At 36.2% G+C, this 21,975-nt stretch overlaps 1 protein-coding gene across 10 annotated transcripts in view; it reads left to right on the top strand.

Annotated features, from left to right (window-relative positions):
- The window catches only part of LOC106096016 (longitudinals lacking protein, isoforms F/I/K/T), a 366,249-nt gene that overhangs the window by 145,501 nt on the left and 198,773 nt on the right, over positions 1 to 21,975 (top strand). Inside the window, exon 7 of one of the 10 annotated variants that reach the window (XM_013263523.2) lies at positions 14,114 to 16,166. The exons of the other annotated variants lie outside the window; for them this stretch is intronic. Within the exon in view, the coding sequence (XP_013118977.2) occupies positions 14,114 to 15,399 (1,286 nt within the window). The 3' untranslated portion in view covers positions 15,400 to 16,166. Of the gene's footprint in view, positions 1 to 14,113; positions 16,167 to 21,975 lie in introns of those variants that run through there. 10 annotated transcript variants of the gene reach the window in all.

Here is a 21,975-nt window from a genome sequence, read left to right as displayed (position 1 = left end):
GATGAGAGGGTCTGTTAGAAAATGTTAACAATTAAAATGGAAATATGTATTTGTTCTGTTTTTTGTGTCTCTTCTGCAGAGGAAATTGTAATTGAGAGTAAAGTCCTGCAAGGACTTGATTTGTTACAGCTACATCAACAACCATTAAGAACATCACAAGAGCAACCTTCAGCACCAATAACAGCACCACCATCATCACAACCATTCTTAATAGCAATGCCCATTTCAAGTTCAAGCACTTTGGTATCGGTCCCTTCGGCTAGTTTCGGCCCTTCCGCCACATTTTCCTCACAGGCCAAGCGTTTGAAAGCGAAGAGGAGATCGACTAGGAACCATTCGAGCTTGCGCACCACCAGCCAGATCACACGTAGTAGTAGGAGACGCAGGTAATAAGAACTAAAAACCAAAACTCCAAATTCCACCACCTATTTTCTCACCTCTCCGCCACCCACCACCTCACATTTTTGTTTCTCTTAATTTTTTTTTCTAACTCCTTTCTTCCTTTTTGCTCCTCATCTTCTGCGTTCCTTGCTGGCTCTCTTCTCTCTTTTTTATAAATTCTCGTAATCATGGCTTACATTCTCTGTTCTTGTTGTTGTTGTTGTTGTCTTTCTATCTCTCTTTCTCTCTTTCTTTCTCTGTATATTCCCCACAGACCACCAGCCAAGTTTGCGGTGCCCAAAGAAGAGCCCAACTCGCAGTTCGATAACAGTAGTAGGGCGCCGGTTGCTTATCTTCTTGACACCACTATGAATTTACATGCTGGCGCCACCTCCTCCTCTTCCTCCTCTAATGCCATAGCCATTGGCTCTAGCTCCAATACCATCTACAATTGCTTGAATTGTGGGCGTAAATATCAGGCGGAATCGACCCTAAAGCGTCACATGCGCAGTGAATGCAATCAGCCCAAAAAATTTGTTTGCCGTATCTGTGATCGGGGTTTCCATCACAATTTCAAATTGGCCGATCATTATCGTCGCTTGCACAATATTCTCTAAATAGACGTTCTATATAAACTTGTGTAGAGTTTTATCGCATCATATATCCAGCGTTTCTATGTAAAAAAAAAACAACCTAAACATTTTTAAAAATTTCGTTGAAGTATTTTTTTGTTTTTTAAATAAAAATTTGCTAAAAGTTTTATAAACCAAAAAAGATAAACAAAACGAAAAACAATTGGATTTTCATTTTGAAATTAAATTGGAGGGGATGACAATTTTGAAAGGTTTGTGTGGTTTTTGTGGCCTACATTTAGGGAGTCCACTTTAAGGTGTGCAAACATTAGTCATGTTTTATTTAATGTATTTAACTCAGATGTACTGAATAGTTGTAGGTATCATGCGATAACAGTCAAAGTTCAAATTTACACAAGTTCCCAGAAACCTCTTAGACAAATTATTTCTTTAGAATCCTCTCAAAAGTAATTATTTTACCCACCGCCATAGGATGGGTGGTATACTAATTTTGTCACTTTGTTTGTAAGACCTCGAAATATTCGTGTCTAGGACCCCATTAAGTGTATATATTCTTGATCGTCATGATATTTTAAGTCGATCTAGCCATGTCCGTCCGTCTTTCGAAAGAGTAAAACTAGGCGCTTGAAATTATGCACAAATTATTTTTATTAGTGTAGGTTGGTTGGTATTGCAAATGGTCTAAATCGGTCCATGTTCAGATATAGCTCCTATATAAAACGATGTCCCGATTTTACTTCTTGGGGATCCAGATAGCGCAATTTTTTTTTCGATTGGGCTGAAATTTTTGCACAATGACTTCTCTTATTACCTCCCAAATACTTGCCGTATATGGTCTGAATCGATCTTAAATCATATATAGCTCCCATATAAACCGATCTCCCTATTTTACTTCTTGAGCCCCTAGAGGACGTAGTTCTTCTCTGATTTGGCTGAAATTTTCCACTATGTCCTCCCACATACTCGCCAATATGGTCTGAATCGGTCTAAAACCAGATATAGCTCCCATATAGACCGACCCTCAGATTATGCTTTTTGAGCCTCTAGAGATCGCAATTCTTATTCGATTTGGCTGAAATTTAGCACCATGACTTCTACAATAATTCTTTTGCCCCTGTTATATATTCACAAGTTGTTTAGGTTAGATTCAAAGAAGGTTGTGGAAATAAACCCGACTCGTCTTTGAGCTAGCCAAGTGAACTGGTTTAGTTGATTCATATTCGGTGTCCGATCCCAGGTGGAGTGACCATTCCCTCTGGAAAGCCTGGTATAAAAGAAGTGTTTCAAGAACTCGCTCATACACAACATCAAGAGATTTGACTCGCATGACGCTGTCATGAAGCGGCATCACGTTCTCTATATTTATTGTCCGCAATTCCGGCAAATGGGATGAATATACCAAGAAGGGCTCCTCCTTTGCGAGCGAATTAGTGGCCGGCCTTGCATACGTGAAATTTGTTCAACTACTGAACCTAGTTGAGGGTATAGCCAGAATAGAAGCGGTGACGAGGAGGGAATATGTAAATGGATGCTGAGCTTTCCGAACACTATGGCCTACCGTCGAACGAAGGAACTGCTGGGTTTTTGTAAGTGGTCATAATTTTTTAACCTGACGCTGCGCACATGGGAATCCTGCATAATAATTACTGCGGATGGTTTCTTAATGAGGATTAAGAGACGATCGAACACTTGCTCTGCTCATATGCAGTCTGCAGGGGTACAGGCTTTGCATCTTTGGGAGACGGGTTTTCACCGATCTCCGCGATCTTGCAAATGTGTCTCTGGGAAGTTTTCTCAAGATGGGCTGGTTTCAGAGAACTGCAAGCGGTGGAATTTTTCTGATTTGCGTTATATTTAAAAAAAATGCGTTGCTATGATATGAGTGGTCATGAGTTTGAATAATCATACATTAATTTTCATATAAGAATTTTGCCCCTGTTCCTGAATGGGATGTTCATGGGCAAATTTTACATTCATTTTCATGTTTCGTGCATCTCCGCTTTTAACATAGTCTTTGTCCATGGCGGTGTTTTGGGTGAATGCAATACGATAACAAAACACCGCAAATACCGCGGTATTGCTTTAGCAGTGATTTGAAAGTCTATTTATGTAAAAATATATTTAATTTCGTTACTGAATACTAATTTTCATCATTGTCTGGGATTTTTTTTTCAACTTTTTTATGTTTACAATGAGGTTGTGGTATTTAGGTAGTTTTTACCAACAACTTATCATAACACCGCATATGCAAGAGACACACGAGCATAAGTATTTGCGGTGGTAATTTGAACTCGGGCATTGATCGGTTTGCTTCAAAGCGACAAATACACATCGCACCTTTGCATAATCATTTGTGTTTTTGTATATGCCGCTTGCGTTGATTAGAGTTGAACGGTTGAGTTGATTAAAAAAGACAAGTCTATGCGGTGCATCGCAATTTTGGTATACTGCTGCAAATCTGGTTTGTTACGGTAGACGGGATAAAATCCTTCACACGCTATCGTGTATGCGTCATAGTGGGCCGACGCTCCAGAGTTGCACATTTTATGTACGTGTATGCCAGATATGCGCCTTCTTCCTACTCTCTGCTTGTATTTCGGACTTTTTATACCCTCCATCATAAGGTGAGGGAATATTAGTTTCGTCATTCCGATTGTAACACATTGAAATGTTTGTCTTAGACCGGACTCGGCTATGAAAAAAGGTCCCTTATTGAGTTTAAACTTGAATCGGACTACACTCATTAATATGTGAGAAGTTTGCCCATGTTCTTTAGTGGAATGTTCATGGGCAAAATTTGCAATTTTACTAAAAAACATTTTTTTTAAATTTTTTAAATAAACAACAAATGGTCAGCTACATCCAACATTTTTTAAAAAATTATATTTAATTTTTTTTTTTAAATTTGTTAAAAAAATTTAAAAAAATTATTACAGTTTTATAAATGAACTCAGTAATGAATATATGAAATTTCACCAAAATCGGTCTAGGGAATCGAGGGTCAGTCAATGGGCTAATCTTAAAAGCGGATGCGGGATTTGATTAAAAATAAAAGTTCAGTTTTCTCGGCATTTCCTTTTCTACTATTTGACACCCAACTTTCGATATGTCTATACAGGTTTGTTTTTTCCTGTTCTGCAGGAACTGCAGGCGTCCTTCAGGTTGTTTTGAATAAGTATATTCGGGTGTATTTTATGTCAATATTGTAACATGTCTTAACCAAAGTAGTAGCCTAACTATGATATTTTTGGCTCCAGCTTCATAGATCTTCAGAAGAAACTTTCACTTGAACATTCGAAGTACAAACTCGTATGTTTTATGTAGAGACACTTAACTATACGATTTCTAGCTCCATCTTCACATATTTTACAAAGAACTTTTCTCTTGAATACTAGAATTACAAACTTGTTTGTCTCATATGGTTTGTTTTGATTTAAAAATTTGTATCTAGTTTCATAGGAGTTCTTTTAGTATACCCCTATCCACCATAGGATAGGGGTATACTAATTTCGTCATTCTGTTTGTAACACCTCGAAATATGCGTCTTAGACCCCATAAATTGTATAAAATCGTCGTGACATTTTAAGTCGACCTAGCTATGACCGTCCGTCCGTCTGTCTGTCGAAAGCACGCTAACTTTTGAAGGAGTTAAGCTAGCCAGTTAAAATTTTGCAGAAATACTTCTTATTAGTGTAGGTCGGTTGGTATTGGGCTAAATCGGTCCATGTTTTGATATGGCTGCCATATAAACCCATCTTGGGTCTTGACTTCTTGAGGCTCTAGAGGGCGCTATTTGACTGAAATTTTGCACGTGGTGTTTTGGTATCACTTCCAACATTTGTGCGAAGTATGGTCCAAATCGGTCCATAACCTGGTATAGGTGCCATATAAAGCGATCTTAACTTCTTGAGCCGCTGGAGGGCGTAATTCTCACCCGCATCGGCTGAAATTTAGCATGAGGTGTTTTGATATGACTTCCAAAAACTGTGATGACTATGGCACAAATCGGTACATAACCTAATATAGCTGCCATATAACCCGATCTGTGATCTTGACTTCTTGAGCCTTTGTACAACGGCTTCTCCCATGGCCTTCAACATACGTGTGCAATATGGTCTGAATAGATCTATAGCTTGATACAGTTCCCATACAAACCGATCTCCCGATTTTGCTTCTTGAGCCGCGAATTGGACTATAACTTGTTTTGTCTGATATGGTCTGTTTTGATTTCAAAATTTGTATCTAACTTTAAAGGAGTTCTTTCTATAAAATTTTTACGAGAAGTAAACAAATGGTGTAGTTTGCTTAAAAATATGGCGGTTCCAGCCTGATTAGAGACATTAACAGTAATACTGGTCATAAGGAAAATAAGGATAATTTGACTACCGCTTGAGGTATTAGAAAATAATGTTAGCCATTGATAAACACCTGAAATATTAATGAGAGTGAGGGATATTGATACATGGCGGGTGATAATTAAGACTTCATACATATAAAATTTCTTTGGGTTCAAGTACATAAACCGCTAACTAAAACCAGACATGAGCTGTCTGCACTACAAACTGATGGCCCGCGGACAGCTAACATCCGATGAAATCCCTAACTAAGCTTGGTTACGTCTGCTAATGTGTGCTGTCTTTAAATCATGTGTGCTGCTTTGAATCAAAATTTGTGAAACAATGACGTGAAATTTGCAAATTTTAGACTATTTTTCGTTTCTTAAGTCTTTTAAAAGAATTGATTTTCTTTGCATAATTTCTAAAATAATATTCCCAAAGTGGTTATAGAAGAAGAAAAATGCCACAATTATTTTACAGGAATTGTTTATGATGCTTTGATGAGAATATTCTTTCTAAATGTTGCTATTGGCTTCAAACTGGCCTACTGAAAAGCGGATTGTACGAAGATATTTTGTTCTGGAGTAAAACATAATTTTGAAGTATACATTTAGGCATCAAAATTCATGGCCTATTTTAGGTCTTCGATACGGGTTTATGTATGTTGTATGTATGTGTTTTGTTTTTTTTTTTTTTTGCTTCGATTGATTTACTTGTTTGTTTTGAATTTCAAAGCAATTTTCTTTCTGTTTTTCTTTAAATGATTTTTGTTCGAAAAATTTCATGAAAATACAGATAGATGATCATAGGGATGAATGATGAAGGCATATTGCGTTATATGTATTTTACATCATTTACTCTGTTCCAATGTCCCAACAACCAAAAATTAATATATCTATTGAAGAAAAACGGAAGAGTCTTTCGATTCATTAAATTAACTGTGATTTAATTTTGCTTTAATATATGCTCCAAACAACACACAACAAATTAATTTTTGTTAAAATGTTTAAAGATTATTTTTATTTATATAACATTTTATACCCTACCTCCCCCAAAATTACGAATTGTGTTTTTGCTTGTTTGTTCCTATTTTTCACACTCTCTCTCTTGCTCTCTATCCTCCTATCCAAATTGATTATGAAAACAAAAGTCCTGCGGGATTCGAATCAAAAAACAACTTTTTTTCTTAACCAACTCACTACTACTTATATAAACTCAACAACAAAGACAACTGCTACTCACCACACCAAAAAAAAAAAAAAAACTGAAAAATAATAAACCAAAATTTTAAATCAAAAACTAAACCAAGAGGCAAAACAACTTGGAATGCTCGTTGTTGTTGTATTTGCAACATATTAACCCAAAGAAAATAACGATTGGCATGTTAAAAACAAAACAAAAAAATAAACAAACACCACAAATCACCACAACGAAAATTAATGAAAAATAAAAAAAACACTAATTTCTATTAATTTTTATTTTTTTTTGAATTAATCTTTAGTTTAATTTTGTTTTTTTAATAATTAATTTTTTTCTTTTATTAATTAATTAAAATTTGAATTACGTTTTTTTCTCTCTCTTAAACCCATTAAAAACAAAAGTTAACAAAGCAAGTTTTTTTTTTCTTTAAAATGAGAAAAATCAGAAAATGTTGACGAAATCATAAAAACAATTTTCAGGCTTTGTGTCCCCCTCCACAATGTCCCATCAGCAACAATTACACCACCACCACCACCTTCACCTACAACAGCAACAACAGCATCATCAACTTCATCAGCACCAACAACAATTACACCAGCTACAACAACACTTAAAAGTCATGTCTTCGTCGTCGTCGTCTTCATCATCCTCGTGTACCACCACCACCAACACCAATCCCAGCACAAATAGTGCAGGCGGCAATTTAAAAACTACTCCCACTACAACTGAATCTTCCCCCCTCAAAGCACACATGCCGCCGTCTCACCATCACCATCATCCTCCTCAGCCGCCCCAACCACCACCACCTACCCTAACACAAGCACAACTAAACCCTGCACAACATTTGCCTCCATTGCCACCTCCCCCACCTCATATGACGGGTAATTATGAGAGTTTCCTTGGCAGTGAGGAGAGCTATACGTGTCCCCAGTGTTTTCGCACCTATCGCCGTCATGGCACCCTAAGACGTCATCTGCGGCAGGAGTGTGGCAAAGGCAAGTCTATGGTCTGTTCGGTGTGTGGCCATCGTACCAAGCGTGCGGATCACTTGAGGCAACATGTACGCAAGAAGCATCCAGAGATTGCTTTGCGTTCCTTATTTCGTCGCCGGAATAGCGCATTAGGTCACAGTGTTCTCGCTCTTGACAGCAACAGCAATAGTCGCCAAAGTGATACGGCAAGCAACAGCATACTTCAGCAGCAGTTGCAGCAGCAGCAACAACAGGATGGTGGTGATAGCCTTGATGCCTCCAGTGCGGCAGCCGCCTCCACTTTGGCAGCTTTGAACTTAAAGACCCTGAGCAAAGGCCGGTATACAACTCTACCAGCTCCAGTTGTTGACTTGGATGACGACGACGATGATGAGGAGTACGATGATGAAAATAACGATACCGATCACTTGGATTTGACAAATGAAAACTCCCAGTCTCCTCCTCCTCCACCATTGGCAGGCATTTCAAAGTCAGAAGAATTATTGGTCAGCGCGGCCACCACCACCACCAACACTAGAGCAGCAGCGTCGGCCTCATTCTATCATCGGCAGCAATCTCAAGATTTGCAACAATTACAGCAACATTTGAATGTGGCAAATTCGCCCAATAATGCTATAAAATAACCCTGCCAAGGAAGGTATTCCGCCATGCACAGCTCCTTCAGAAGGAGCTCAAAGCGAAAGTAGTATGCGCATGCATGTGTGGTGCACCTTCAATTGCTTGAGTAGCAGAGATGAGTTGTAACGAGTTGGCATAGAAAAAGAAAGTTGTAAAAAAGAATATTGGCCAGGCCTTTGCACTACTATTCTTTTAGATTCATCATTGATTAAAGGCGACATTGAAGGCATTTTATGCCCCCTATTAATTTTTTTTATATTTATGTTTCCTAAAAGTATGCAATGCAAATGCATATTATTGCAAAAATTGTTTTAAACACTAAAGATAGAAGAGCATGTGGAGAAGAAGGGTGTGCTAAATTTCTCAATACCGCTACTTTGGCCATAATACATTTTACAAACTGGCTTAAAAACATTTTTGAGTCATTGCTCTGTTATCCCGTCAAGGTATGCAACAAAAGTTCATTCCTTAAAGATTTCCCCATAAAGTATGCTTTATTTGTTTAGGTTTTTTAATACTTTGATTTGAAGCCATCATACAAAATTTGTTAGATCCTCCGTTGGGCACGAGTTTGACAGTTTTTATTTTTCTACTTTTTGATGACATGAAGGCTTCTTGTTTCCTTTTTATATATCTCCCCCATATGATGGCGGTATACTAATTTCGTCATTCCGTTTATAACACATAAAAATATTGATGTAAGACCCAAGAAGGTATATTTGTATATTCTTTATCGTCTTGACATTCAGAACTGATTTAACCATTTCCGTCCGTCTGTTTGTCGAAAACACGCTAAATTTCGTAGGAGTAAAGCAGATAGCTGCCTCAAATTTTGCACAAATACTTCCTGTTGATGTAGGTCAGTTGGGATTGCAAATGGGCCATATCGGTCCACGTTTTAATATAGCTCCCATATAAACCGATTATACTCGAAGAAAAATTTAAAAAATGTTTTTTGCTTTATTTGTGTGATGATCCCAACTTATTTACTGATTTAGTTTACATACCGGCCAAAAACAGATCAGTATATATAGCTTTGACTCAGAATAAGGAAAAATTCTAAGAGACGAATTTAATGGCTATGCTGGTAATCATTGGGTCAAGAAAGTTAAAAAACCACATTTTGCTTAAACTTTTTAAAAAAGTTTAAATTTTACTTCTATTCTAAATAGAAGCAAAAATAAAACCTATTAGCTTCAGCTGGATAGAGAAATCCAACAATCCAAGCGCAAAAACGGTTGAAAAAGTTAAAAAAAAAAAATGTTTAAAATATTTGAGTCATTGTGTCAATAAAGAGCGAAGGGGAAACTCCGTGTATCAATCAGTGTTGCCATATTCCTCTGTAAACCCAAACTGAATACCACGGAGAAAATGAAATAAGATGGTTGAACGCAAGGCTCTGTACGGTCACGCCTTTACTCTCTCTGCCAACTGGAAGAGACATAAGAGATAAACTAAGCAAATGACTCATCTTTTCGTGTAACAAATGGTATTTTGCTGTAAACAAAGCATTTTTGACTTAAACGAATTTGAATGAATGCGAAGTAAGAGCAGACAATTTGCCGGTGAAGGCCAGAGGACTGCAGTCAATAAACTTGTTTAATCCAAAGCCTTTCGCGTCGACTCTAAAATCTCTGACACGATATGTCATTCTTCACTTGATTTTTACATCGGATTTTTGGTCGTCGCGGTTTGCGCGTACCACTGTGATCGCCTTTAAAAGACATCTTCGCTGAAGTTTCTTCATATTTTATGACAACACGACCTAGCCAAGGCAGCCGTTGCATTTTGATATGTCGTCATACAATGGAAACTGGTCCACAAATCTTACGAAGCATCTTTCTCTCAAACACTCCAAATACTGCCTAATTTGTTTTCACAAGTACCCATGCTTCGGAGCCATAAAACAGCACAGGTAGTATCAGTGTGGCTATGCTTCTCAGCTGCTTGCTTAATCCAAAATAACATCTGATTGCCAGTACTTTTCTTTGCTATATTTCAAATCGTGTGTCACTTGTTTCTCGGCACCGTCGAATTATCTATCTCGGTTCTAGATACTGGTTCTGACTATCTCAAAGATGTGGTTGCCAACGTTATCTATTTTCATTATATGCTTTGGTGAACAAGGTGTTGTGAAAGTTGAAACCATTCACTTTGTCTTATCTCCATTTTCTGCCAGGCCCACTTTCACTGATTCTCTTTCGATTCCTTCAAAGGCTGCAGTTACTACTTCCGGTGACCGACCCATTATGTTGATGTCGGCATAGGCGAGTAGTGTGTGCCTGTGTGAAACCTCATTTGTTATTGAATGGTTCGCTGAGCTGTCTCCCTGTCTGAATCCTCGTTTAGTATTGAAAGGTTCGGAGCGACTCTTTCAGATCAGCAAATGTCATCCTGCAGAGTCTTAGTATTTTGCAGCGATACCATACTCAGACATGGCTCGAAATACCTTTGAGCGTATAGGGCTGTCGAGAGCGACAAGGATTTGCCACTGTGTGAATATCTATAGAGGATTTACCAGATCTATAGCCACATTTATAAGGCCCAATTACTTCATTGACTTTAGATTTCAAGCTTTCACACAGTACGCTCGAGAGTATCTTGCATTCCTCTGTAGTTGGCACATTCCATCTTGTCTCCTTTTTTGTGTACGGGACATAGTATGCTGAGGTTACAATCATCAGAGGTGCGTTCTTTTAGCCAGACAAACTGATGCATACATACGTCTTATCAGCTAGTCGCCTCCGGTCTTAAATAGTTCAGCGGGCAATCCATTGGCTCCTACTGTCTTGTTGTTCTTCGGGCGGGTCACTGCTACTTGGCCCCTATTCTGACTAGGATGTAAACATTCTATACCATCAGGAATTGGTTCTGCGGTATCCTCTTCGCAACCATCGTCAGACACTATTAGCTGGAAAAAATTTTTTTTTACATATTCCAAGCTCACTATTTGTATAAGTTATCTGATTTCTTTCTTTGCCTATACAAGATGATGTGCCTGCAAACTCAACGGTTTGATTCTCTGGTAGAATTTCCGGACTTCATTCTCACTCCTTGTACAACTCAGTTCGCTCGCTCATGTCTATCCATTTATTTTTCTCTTCGGAAAAGACATCTCCCCTCTCTTCCGAACCTTTCCTTCAACTGACGCGTTGCTACTGATTGCAGGGTTGAAGTCATCCACAAATTTGTCGGTAGTAGTTATCTTCTCACATTAACATGTCCCCTCTGATGCTGAAGGTCTGGGTTTGAATCCTTCTGAGAGCCACAGAAAACATTTTCTGCAGTGGTTGTTGCCTTACTGTTGGCGAGCTCTTGTAAAGCCTTTGGACACATTTATCCGAAGACGTTCACTTTCAGTTAGCAAAAGTTTAATTCAGACAGCATTGATATTAAAGAGGCCCCACTTTTGTTTCCTAATGGACCTAAGGGTTGGTTGCCGCAGATCAAAAGTGAACACCGGTAGTAGCCTAGTTCTAAGGTGTATTAGATTTTGTGAATGAAAAGTCGACCTTAGAAGTCGTCGAATCATTAGATCTGCTCGCGTAATTTTCCAGTAAATACTTGCAGGAGTGTAAGAACAGCCTTTACTCTCTTTTGCTATTCATTTGAACTAGACAGCTGGTTTTCATAAAACAGCTGGTAGATGCTGCAAATTTTTGCGGGAAAGAAAACCTCCAGTAGAAATTTGGCAGCTTTCAATAACTAAACTCTCGGTCTCTCTCGCACTCTCCACGAACGACCTTCAGTAACAATTTGTGTAAATTTGCAAATAATTTTGCATACGCTAACTCGTATTGTTTTCGTACAGGTATGTGCCTTAAATACTATTGGCAGAAAATTTTTGCCAGAGAAATTTGAAAATTCTCGTCTATCTGTTTGAATGCGAATCTTAGGATGACCTTCATAATGGGCCAGTGTTCGTCTGGAATTGAAAATGCTACAACAAAAATTTATTAATCGTGTTTTTGTATTATAATCTCTATTCTGTCTAAAAATTTAGCATACTTTCGGGGGTAGGTATGTATAGCATACCTTAAGGGGTCAATTAAAATAATCAATGTATTATAAAAACAATAAAAAACAATACACATTTAAATTCAAATTTAGGCCCTTTGAATGAATGAATTTTTGGTTAAATTAAACACATATATATATGTATATATATATATATATATATATATGTATATCCCTCTTAGAAAAGTTATTTGATTGATTTTTGCATAACATGCTGGCGGTTGCATACTTTTTACCAGGAAACAAAATTATATTCGTAATTATATTTTTTCTATGATTTAGTGAATTAAAAAACAAATTAAGTGCCAAATAGTTGTTAATTTAATTACAAATAAATTAAATTTTAAAAGATTTTTTGAATGCAGCAAAAGGCGTTTCTAAGATGTCTTGTTTGGAGCATAATTATCAGTTTTTTTTTAGTTTTTAGTTTGGACAAAACTAAATGAAATTTAATATTTTTTTGAAAAGTGCAATTTATTTAGTTACTAAAAGAAAGAAAACGAAATTTTTAACATTAGGACAACGTTAAAAGAAGAAAAAAAAAATAATGAAATAACACTAACCAACTAGAACTAAGCGGTGCTTTTAACCAATCTATACTCCCCAAAATATCATTTTGAAGCACAAAAAGAGGAGAAGAAAACTACTCTATATCCACCAGATAACAAAAGAGAAAAAATAACTTAACTGAACTAATCAAATTAACCAAAGATTTTTTTTAATTAGAAAAAAAGCAAAATATTTTTTCAAAACCCCTCCTCTACCCATTACTTTTGTTTGTAACTCTCTAAAAGAAAATGTTTGAAAAAACAAACAAAAAAGAAAAAAATGCATTTAGCTAAAGCAGAGTTGAAAGAAGTACTACTAGTTTTTACCCAAGATATTAAGAGGAAACTAACAGAAACAGTATAGGCGGCTACAAACTAACCAAAAGATGTAAATTTTTTCTATATATACCCCATATATGTTCTAATGCAGTTTTTTTTACAATGTCTGATACTCTTTTTTTTAAGAATTTTTTCTACAAACTACTACTCATATTTTTATTTTAAAACTAAAAGAAGAAAAGAGAATATTAAAAATCGCAAACAAAAAAACCACAACTAAAAATGTGTTTTAATCTTTAACTTTTGTCTCTTAGTTTTATTTTTCAAACTTTGTTGCTCCTAATTGCCCCCCGCCTGTCCCTCCTTCTTCCCTTTATGGTCATGTTGAAGGATTGTGTTTTTTTTTTTTAAATGAGGAAGTGAAATGGTTTTTCAGTGCATGTCTATATGTGTTTACTTTTTTCAATTAACTTTAGTTGTATAATTTTAAAATAAGATTTTATTTAATAGATTTTAGGTTTAAGTTTACCAAAGATACCAATCGATTACAATGTGTGGTGCATATATTTTTCTAGGCCAAAGTATACATACATCATTTATATATAATTTTTATTTTCTATATATTTTTATACTATTTTAATGCGTCTCGTTTTTTTTTTTTTTGTAATTATATTGCAGTGAGTGAGTTTAAGTTAAGGCTTGTGACTTTTAATAAACAACAATAAAACATTGTCTACATTTGGGAGGTTTAGGTCTACTTTTAGGCGCATGGAGTTCAAATTAAAAATTTATTTATGGGAGAAGGTTTTAAGATTTTTAAAATTTGATTTTGTTTATCTAATCCTATGTTGTTATCTAAAACAATTTCTTCAATTTCCTACTGTGTGGTGTTTTCACTGGTCCTGCCTCCTCAGCCTTCTGTCCCCAAAAATACCTGAACGTGTTAAAAGTCCATACCATTTTTTTTTTTACTTTTGGAATGAAACTTTGTTTCGTTTTTTTTACGTTTTTGAGCAACACAATTTTGTGAGACAGTTATATTTTTTCGAACAAATATAGTGAAACCAGCAACCATTATTAAAACAGCATACAAAAAAGTTAAGCAAATTTTAGCATCCATTTTCTCCATCATGGCTTTGTTTTTGCAGATTTGCGGACTTTGTATAATATAGCAACAGCAGCAGCCGCTGTTATAGCTGCTGCCAGCTCTCAGCAGCAGCAGCAACAAAGTAGTAGTGGGCTCAACATTTCCAGCAACAGCAATCTTGGCAACAGCATCAGCAGCAACAACAACTCAAACACTTCCTCCTCCAATCACCATAGCATCCTTAATTGCAACACAACCACCAGCAACAGCAACAACAACAACAACCACCTCCTTATTGATAATATTAACCCCCCCAGCAATAACAATAATCTTAGCAATATCATCAGCATTACCAACAATAGTAACAACAACAATTCTAGCAATAGTTGTAGTAACACAAAAAATCTAAATGTTGCAGCAACATCCTCCAGCCATAATATTAGTAATGCTCCCGCTGCTGCTTCGTGTCATAACACACCACGTTCCTCTCATAGTCGCAATAGCTTGGATTGTGCCACTACCGACATGTACGATCAGGAATTGACCATACATAAAATCTATAAATGTTGCAATGCCTCAGCGCAACAGCAGCAGCAGCAGCAGCAGCACCATAGTCAAAGATGTCATAGTCAAGTTTCGGCATTGAATTCGGCTTCTTCTTCACCTTTGGACCAAGTGAATCAGAATGCCCCTTCTTCCGTTATATGTTCAAGTAGTTGTGGGACATTGGCTGGGGGTGGAGGTAGTGGTCTAGGGGTAGTTAGCATAGAAACTCTTTCCGGTGTTGGTGGCATCTCGGGTGGTAACAACACCGTCTCCGCCTCCTCCACCTCTGTGCGCCATCATCATAGTAGTCATCATCCACAGCATCCGCATCAGCAGTCAACCCATACACATAGTTCTTTGAAAAAAACCTGTTCCTCTTCCTCCTCCTCCAATTGCTGTCCCTCGGAAAATTGCAATGAATGCCAATTGTCGGCAGCTGCAGCAGCCGCTGCCTCTTATCAATTGGCCAATCTGTTGGGTTCCACAATGCTGTTGCCTCATGTCAGCACCTCAAAAACTCTTCCAGCATCATCTGCGGGTAAACTATCTGGCATGAGTTCTTCTTCTGGGGTTAGTGCTTCAGCCGTGGGCGGCAAACTAAAAGCTCTTGGTGTTGCCAGTGGCAGCAGCACCTCCTCTTCATTAAATACCAGCACCTCCTCTTCCTTAAATACAGTGCCAAAGAAAGTCAGTACCACCAACGTATTTCAGTGCGAGTTCTGCACCTTCTCGTGTTCCTGGAAATACGATTTAAAGTTGCATATGCGACAAAAGCATGGCATTCACAATAAGAAAATGTAAAATGCCAGAAAACACTATACAGGAACTGTGAGTCTGCTATGCAATAAAGGAAAGATTATTTTGTTGATTCAACATATCCTACATTACAAACAAACAAACAAAAAAAAAAACTACTATGTTGCTGCAACATTTCAAAATATTTGAAAAATATTCTGAGCTATATTTATAGATAATAACTATATTCATTCATTTACAATAACAAAAACCTAAACCTGGTGCTATAATAAACCAGCAGGGAACGTACAAAAAATGGTCCTTCGATGTGAAAAACAAGTTTATGTCCACTGGTGTTTCCTGCATATAATTAACATTTAACAAATGTTTTAAAACATTTTTGCATTTTTAAAATAAAAACAAATTGTTGCTAAGCTACAGAAAAATTTCAAGGAAATTATGTAAAAAACAAAACTTTATAACAATGTAGCCCAATGTGACCCTTCCCTTTCCCTTAAAAAAAAAATAATGCTCACTCTTCTTGGAACACACATCCTTTTGTTAGTTAATTATTTACTATTGTTGCAACAAGTATCAAGTAGTGGTAGTGCTCTTTTTAGCTTCTTGGTTTTTCTCCCCACTATCCTCACTATTGCTCTTTACCCACCATATTCCTATTTTTAGTCCTGTAATGTGTCAAGTTGTCAATATTCATTTTGGAAAATCATAAATCTTCCATATTTTGTTTTTTCTTTTATTTTTGTGTAAAATACTAACAACTATAACGACAATTCATATGGCCAACCCAAAAAAAAAATCCATTATTCATTGTCTCATCAATTGTGCTGGTGGGTATCAAGATTTCAAGCTTTCATTGCGAAGTGATCTCTTTGAAGGACCACATTTGCAAAAGATGAGCAAAACAGTGTCATTACCAAATGTGGTCGAACCTGAATGGACACTGGTGAAGAACGAATTGGAAGATATCGCCAATGATGCTGAACTATCACTACTCCATCCTTTGCCTAGGCCTCCGACAAGTTCATCTTTGCCTGGAGCAGCAGCTAAAAAAAGACCAAAAGCCAAAAAGTCTACCAATGTTGTGGTCCCTAAGCAGCAACGCAATCACATCAATAAACCTTTCACTTGTCCTAGCTGCTTCAAATCGTATACCATGCGTTGCAATTTGAGTCGTCATCGACGCGTCGAATGTGGTCGAGAGCCAACATTTTGCTGCCATGTCTGCCAAGCCAAGTATTATTATCGCAGTTCACTAGTGCAACATGTCAAAGTAATGCACAATGGCGATTTGAATGCTGCCCAGTTATAGATGAAGAGGTGGTACATTGCGAATCAATACTGAAGAGTTCACAAAAAAGTTGAATATACATTCATTATATACATTTTACCAAAGAAGCTTAGTACTGGAAGAAAAAAAAAATCAAGCAACATGTTGAATAGATTTCTGCAATAATATTCAAAATTTTGGCAAAGGAAAATAAGCAAAAAAAGAGTTTGGTTCTCCTTTCAAGAGACATTTGTACAGCTTAATATTATATTTTTCATGACAGTTTAGCAACATGTTGCAGGAACTCATGGCTTAAGCAACATGTTGAACAGACTCATGGCTTTAACAACATTTTATTTATCTGGACTATAAAAACGGACCATAGAAAATGTTGCTCATAAATGAGTAACGTGTTAATTTACACATGTTGCTGCAACAAAATATTTTGAACATAAACATATTCCCACTGATAAATTTAGGACGCAAAATGGATGCCTTTTTTGTGAACATGTACAGTTTTTAACTTAAATGGTAGAAAATCAGAAAAATTTGTCAGTGGTGGCTATCCCCACCTAATGAGGTACTATGCCGTATAAAAGAGGTGAGGTACTATGCCGTATAAAAGACTTCTCCCAAAAGAGGTGTCGTTAAAGCACGCCGTCCGGACTCGGCAATAAAAAGGAGGCCCCTTATTATTGAGCTTAAACGGAAATCGGACTGCACTCATTGATATGTGAGAAGTTTGTCCCTTTTTCTTAATGGAATGTTCATAGGCGAATTTGCATTTTAAAGAGTTTGAGTAGCACCTTGATGAATTACTTCAATGGCAGAAATTTGTTAAATGGCCCAAACTAGTCTTAGCAACAGTTTATAGTTCTGCATGAAGGCCATATCTGTATCCAAATACTAAAATCGATTTTTCGCACGAACAAATGCCAATCAGACTGGAGAAACTTTACTTAATACCAAGTTCTGGAAATAAAACTTTGGCAACATGTTGCTGTAACATAATAATTTAAACATATTCCCACGGATAAGTTAATTTGCAGTTTATAGTTCTGCATGATTTTTCACACGAACAAATGTTAAAGCGTACTACAAAAAAGGAGACAATCTGACTGCATCATCTTTTCTTAGTAATTAGTACCGAGCTCTGGTAATAAAACTGGTAAATAAACATGTTGCGGAAACTTTATAATTTATAAATAAACATTTATCTCCACGGATACGGAAATTTTTTTACTTTTTAACTCAAGAGATAGTTTAGCAACATTTCGAAAAGATTCTTGGATTTTGAGAGTTTGGGCAACATGTTGATAAAATATATCAGCGGCAATGTGTTAGAACTTCCTACTTGGTTTTGGCAACTAATTTTTTCTGATTGAAATGCGTTAGGTGTGAATTTCTACATGCCTGGTGCTAAAGTAGACCCTTCTGTCAAAACGCACTATAAAAAAGGACGATCCTTAGAAATGAGTACTCAGTTCTTTAAACTTAGGTGTAGCAACATGTTGCGGCAACATTAATTTTTTTAAGGTTAAGAAAGTCGTTTCCTTGTTAATCGTCGTTGTGTTTCATTCATTTCGTACGATTGAACAGTTGCACCGCTTTGCAATTATTACAGATGTTGATAGAACTTTTTAGTTAATGAAAGCTTAGCAACATGTTGAAAAGAAAAATTTAAAAATTAAGCTAGTTAGGAGCAGTGTGTCCACTCAACAAAATTATTTCCTACCAAAATTTAAGAAAAATCCTACCAACCCTAACAAATGTTCAAAGTTCGTTATATGTTTTTATACATACCACCGACGAAGGCCACCGTTGCGCATGTCTATTTTCATTTTACGCCTTATACAACAGCTTAGCAACATGTCGACTAGACCATTGTGTTTAGCGACATTTTATTTTCCTTGAGACATTTGGTTTATTTCAAAATGTACGATGTAAAAGGATGCCTTCGTAGCGCAGAGGTTAGCATGTCCGCCTGAAAGCCTGGGTTCAAATCCTGGTGAAACCATCAGAAAAAATTTTCAGCGGTGGTTTTTCCCTCCTAATGCTGGCAACATTTGTGAGGTACTTTACCATGTAAAAACTTTTCTCCATATAGGTGTCGCACTGCGGCATGCTTAAAACTCGAATCGGACTGCACCCATTGAAATGTGAAGTTTTCCCCTGTTCCTTAATAGAAGGTTCATCGGCGAAATTTGCAAATTTACCCATCACCGAAGGAAGGGTTGTCCGTTGTTGTCATTCCATTTACAACGCATCAAATTATGAATTTTCAACTCTTCAAAGTATACATCCTACATCGTTGTAATATTCATAGACGATCTAGCCATGTCCGTTCGTCTCTCACTCTCTCTTGAGTTCATAAGTCATATTTTTCCCCGATTTCAATGAACATCCGTGCCGAGTTTCGATAAAGCGATCTCCCTTTTTAAGGTCCTGAGGCCCATAAATGCGCATTTGCCATCAATTTTCGCCATAACAGTGAGTTGCATGGACCCCTCAATATCTGAACATAGACCATATCTGACCTTATTTGTATATAGCTGTCAGATCCCTTGCATCAGTGGCTCAACATCTATGATTTTGTTCTGCAGGGTGCAGATATTAATCCGCCCCATGCCTGTTGTGCGAACTATTAACGAATGCACAGAAACAACATGAAGTGAAATAATTTTGTGTTAACCCCGGCAATTATTTCAGTGGTTAACTACGTATGTATGTGTTGGGAAAATCTATCAAAATTTGAGGTAAGCTTACCAAGCTATCAAGAGAATAACAACCTACCAAGTTTGGTAGGAACCTACCAAAAGTGGCAATAATGGCTATACTGGTTGGAAGTTGGAAATTCGCAACATGTTGATAAAACATTACAAAAGATGAAAGCCTAGCAACATGTTGAATAGGCCTGTTTGTATTATTTTCACATGAGACACATTTCGAAACAACATGATGATAGTAAGTTAAAAGCATGATTTTTCTTAAGTATACTGTTTGAATAGTTTTTTACGAAGTCTTAGGTTAGCAATGGATTATAACTACAAAGGATTATTTAAAATTTTGGCTATACCTTTTTTTTATTTCTTTTCAAAGTAGTTGATTAGGTTAAAGTGGCAGTTCTTTACAGACTAACTTGGACAATTTGAAGACCATTGTGATACCACAGAAGCGACAAGCCAAGAGCTTTGGTGAGAATTGAACCCTCGAGCCAAAATAAACAAATATTTTCAATCTTTTTTACACATATTTCTTATGTAGGAATATTTGATGGCAATTGATTTGCCATTTTTGACGAAGCCCAAGTTGGGCGCCACTCCTATTTTATGATTATAAACAACACATAATCAACTTTTTTCGGAAAATTTATTGAAAAATTCTTTCATATTGAATAGGCTTTTTATATTTCAAAGACTTTTTTTCTTGAGTTTGGCGTCGTTTTGATTTCCTTCAGGTTGGGCGCCAAAATTGATGTTGACTAATTCCCTTCCTTTGTAGAGTTCTTCAACATGTTGCTTGAAAACTTTTTGGTCGCTTTTGATTTTAGTTTCCTCAGAGTTTAGGCAAGATTGAGCGTTATTTTTCTTTTAATGTCCTACATCCCCCTACTTTTAAGCATTTTGTATGCCAAATTAATCATTAGCTGTACATTTTTTTTAATTGTACTGTATTGTTATGTTGTATATGTAAATATCTAATGTATATGTATTGATAAGTAATTTTATGTATTTCAAATGAAGAAGAAAGAAAAAAAGCAATCTACTGTATTTGTGTGTGTAGTAAGTGATTGGTGATATTTGCCAACAACTGCTTACACTGTTGTTTTTCCCCTCCAACTCCATGTATATTTTATTTATGCTATATATGTATGTATGTATGTAAAAAAAATAATAATCAAAGAAATAAATTTACTAAAAAAAAACCAAGTACTACTCCAATAGTAATAAAATCGAAACTAACAGAAATCTTGTTATTTTAAAAAATTTATTTTAGCTTTATTTCTTCTCGTAAGCAAACAAACCTTAAGTTGTGTTTTTGTTTTTCCTTCTCCACATCATTTCATGAATAGTTACATATCATGATAAATTCTTGATAATATTGTTATTTGTGTTGTTTTTTTTTTTTTCTTGTATTCTCTTTCCATTTCTTGTCTTCTATTTGGCGCATACAAAAAAAAACGTACCCAACCCAACACAATGCATCTTAAACCATCAACCACTCACTCAATCACTCACTCATTCACTCCACACATCCTTATGACTGTCACTATCCTCATTCATTATGAACATTCATGACCAATGCAACACAACATTCAAATGCAAAACTTGTTAACAATTTACACTTTTAGGAGGCGATTATTATGATATGTATGAAGAGTCTAAAAGTCTGTTAATCTTAGCCAACCACCAACATCAGTCAGCAGAATTCACTGGTCCCATGAATGATCAGGTCCTTGTTGGTAACAGCAGAGGTAGCCTCAACATGGGAGCGGCCATCAAGTCCAATTATTCGCCCGGTAGAAAGTCGAGCCGTCTTAGCCAAAGCCTAAATTTTAATTCGAACCCTGCATACACCATCACAGCCATAACACCTTCATCAACGTCATACTCATCGTCGTCATCATTGCGTTCCTCGAATCCTTTAGCCAAATATGTTTGCGAGAAGTGTCACAACAAATCGTATCAGACCTATAGCAGCCTGTTGCGGCATCAGCGTGTTGAGTGCCACAAAGAGCCTCAGCATGTGTGTGAATTGTGCTCTTTGCCGTTTTACTATTTGACCACATTGCGCAAACATTGCGAGCGCATGCACAAAGAATAATTGAGCAATTTTTCTCATAGGGGCTGCAATTTAAGATTTGATTATAAGCTAAAAGAAAATTAAGAAAAACCCAACTATATCTTTATCTATATATATATATATATATATATAGAAATGGAAAATATTTTGTAATATTTTATTTATAATTATTTTTTAAAAAATTAAATTTTTTATTTTAAAAAATTATTTTGTTTTATTTTTTTTTTTGAACAATTTTTGTAATTTTATGTTTACCTATGTAATGCAAGTAATTTGTAGTTTTGTTTTTAGACAAAAAGTTTTTTTTTATAACACATAATTAATTTTCCTTATCTTAATTTTGTATAGTAAATGTTTTTAGTTGAAATATTTTTGTTTTTGTTTTTTGTCGATGGAAGAAGTAAAGGCAATTTTGTTTTATTATAGAAAATAATTTGTTGCTCTAATCTCAGAAACTTTGACTTTAATTTCTCACCAGTAACTTCTTTAAAAATATTGAAATGTTAACACAGTTTGAATTTCTTCCACTTTTGTGTAGTTTAGTGAAATTT

Source organism: Stomoxys calcitrans, chromosome 5 (genome assembly GCF_963082655.1).
Source record: "Stomoxys calcitrans chromosome 5, idStoCalc2.1, whole genome shotgun sequence".
Taxonomy (NCBI): Eukaryota; Metazoa; Arthropoda; class Insecta; order Diptera; family Muscidae; genus Stomoxys; species Stomoxys calcitrans.
This window is presented reverse-complemented; position numbering and strand designations above follow the sequence as displayed.